The sequence below is a fragment of the Sphaeroforma arctica genome, assembly GCF_001186125.1.
Source record: "Sphaeroforma arctica JP610 unplaced genomic scaffold supercont1.3375, whole genome shotgun sequence".
NCBI lineage: Eukaryota > Ichthyosporea > Ichthyophonida > Sphaeroforma > Sphaeroforma arctica.
This window is the reverse complement of record NW_014037183.1, coordinates 1-2488: the sequence shown is the minus strand read 5'-3', so window position 1 is coordinate 2488 and position 2488 is coordinate 1. Positions and strand designations below refer to the sequence as shown.

General features: G+C 43.6%; 1 protein-coding gene across 1 annotated transcript; it reads right to left on the bottom strand.

The window, feature by feature from the left end:
* Window positions 1–1416: 1416 nt before the first annotated feature.
* Window positions 1417–2247, bottom strand: SARC_13511 (hypothetical protein; the record flags this gene model as incomplete). Its single annotated transcript, XM_014292358.1, has 2 exons — window positions 2144–2247; window positions 1417–1587 (listed from the first exon to the last, which is right to left on the bottom strand). Coding segments are annotated over exons 1-2 (211 nt in total), but the record flags the coding sequence as incomplete, so codon positions are not given.
* Between the last annotated feature and the right edge of the window lie 241 nt (window positions 2248–2488).

Sequence of the window (2488 nt, the reverse complement as noted above, 5' to 3'; positions counted from 1 at the left end):
AAACTTGGTTTATTTCTATCCACAATTGTACTGCTACGGTACGATGTATTTATCACACTCTCTATGCATTGACAGGAGTTTACATTTGTCAGTATAATATTGAACGTGATCAATTGAGACGAAATGCATTGGCACACAAAATTCACCTGTCCTAGAAACATAAAACAAAAATACTGAACGGAAACACCCATGCCACATCCCGCGCATTCAGCCCGATCGACACAGTAACCCCAAACAGTAGACATCTGGAAACCCTCAACTAACAAGGTAGGTAACCCTGCAGACCCTAAACCCTAAACCCTGGGTCACCCACCTAGTTGTTGGACAAAGCCTGGGTTCGGGTGAATCATGGACCGTTTCGCCTTGACGTGTCTGTAGGCGTGGCCCAGCGTCCACATCTTGCGCACCATCAGCAACGCAATGACCACAGCCGCACTACGCGACGAGCCCATCTGACAGTGCACTGGTGTACCGGGATGCGGTGGAGAGAAAGCGGGACAGGGTCCCAAACTTCGGGTGTGAGGTGCGAGGAATCGACTATGTCTAGACATGTACTTGTCGGAAGTGGGGCGAGTTCACACCGGCAGATGTATGTATGTATGTTTGTATGTATATATATATGTATGTATGTATGTATATATGTATGTATGTATGTATGTATGTATGTATGTATGTATGTATGTATGTGTGAATGTATGAATGAATGTATGCATGTATATTTGTATGTATGTATGTATGTATGTATGTATGAGGTATGTATGTATGTATGTATGTATGTATGTATGTATTTATGTATGTATGTATGTATGTATTTATGTATGTATGTATGTGTGTATGTATGAGGTATATATATAAATATATGTATATATGTATGCATGTATGTATGTATGTATGTATGTATTTATGTATGTATGTATGTATGTATGTATGTATGAGCTTTGTATGTATGTATGTATGTATGTATGTATGTATGTATGTATGTATGTATGTATGTATGTACGTATGTATGTATGTATGTATGTATGTATGTATGTATGTCTGCATGAATGTCTGCATGTATGTCTGGCAATATACAACAGTCACACAGTGCTAGAGTGATCAGAAGATCATGATGTGCTTGTAGCAGTGGCATTGGCCGTAGAAACAGTCACACGTACACCCACACCACACCTCAATACAAATATTTCAGTGGTTTAGGGGTTTAGACCCTAAAACCCACGTACACAGATATGATTGGCCAGTTGTGTGCACGAGGCAAAGAAACCGACAACTGGTAGCTGTACTATACCAAGCGAAGACACACCCAAGAGGCAGTTTATAGAAATAAAGGTACGGAACTTTTACTGATATTAACAATATATGAACACCCCTACGGAAGTGCTCATATAAACACAAAACACACACCCTAACACATACCCAGAGAGACTGCACTCTCCTTCTCAGCAGCACTCAGGAACGTGATGCTCTGGTCAAACGCGCTGGCCATGGGCTGCAGTTCGGTATCTTCCAATGGGATATGCAGATACACAAATTGGTCGCCAAAGCTGTTGTCACACTCCTTCGCCACGTTGAGTATGTGCGAGACCCCTGTACGTGAGCAGAAGAGACATTAGAACCGGATACGAGGGTTTTAGGGTTTTAGGGTTTAGACAATGTCGTATTAATCAGAGCCGGATCCGACCTTGTCGTATTATTTGACATAGAGTGGGTTTAGACATGTCGCATTTGCGTCAGATAGAGTCGGATGAGACTTCGTGCGTATACGATAGGGACGAACTGACATACGATCGAATGAACTAGATCAGTGGCAGTAAGGCAGCCATTGTCATTTGTAACTCATACGATCGGTTGGGACATGTCGAGATTTCAACTGGTAGGGTCGTAGTACGTATCTCTGGTGGTGCGAGAAAACCCTAAAGCCCTAAAGCCCTAAAACCGATGAAAGATTATAGGTCTCACACATAGTGAACAATGGATTCGCACAGCAATACATCACCCATGTGACTGGGCCCAACTCTTCAGCACGATTGACATACCCCGATACGCACTCATAACGACACACACACACACACACACCCAACGTTTCCTCATAACAAAACACACACACACACACACTTCCTCGTAACAACACACACATGTATACCCAACGCTTCGAGCTCCGCGAGGTTGCCGGCTGCGCTCATTCCACCGAGATACAGGTTCGGTACAATCTCGCTGGGGTGAAGTAGGTAGTGCCGTGGATAGTGTAACCGGTCTACGTACTTGCGGCACGCTGTCGTACGGTTGTGGGGAATTGCAGGAGTGAGAATGTGCACTGCACGTGAACGTACGCGTTGGAAAGGACTAATCTTATTGAGTATACTTGGAAGACACTGGTTTCTAATACATCCGGATCTATGCGCGGAAAGATGCTGCCAAACATTAGGGATACTTGTCCAGGCGAGTCTAATGCAATATACATACACATCAGCCCCCCACACATACTTTC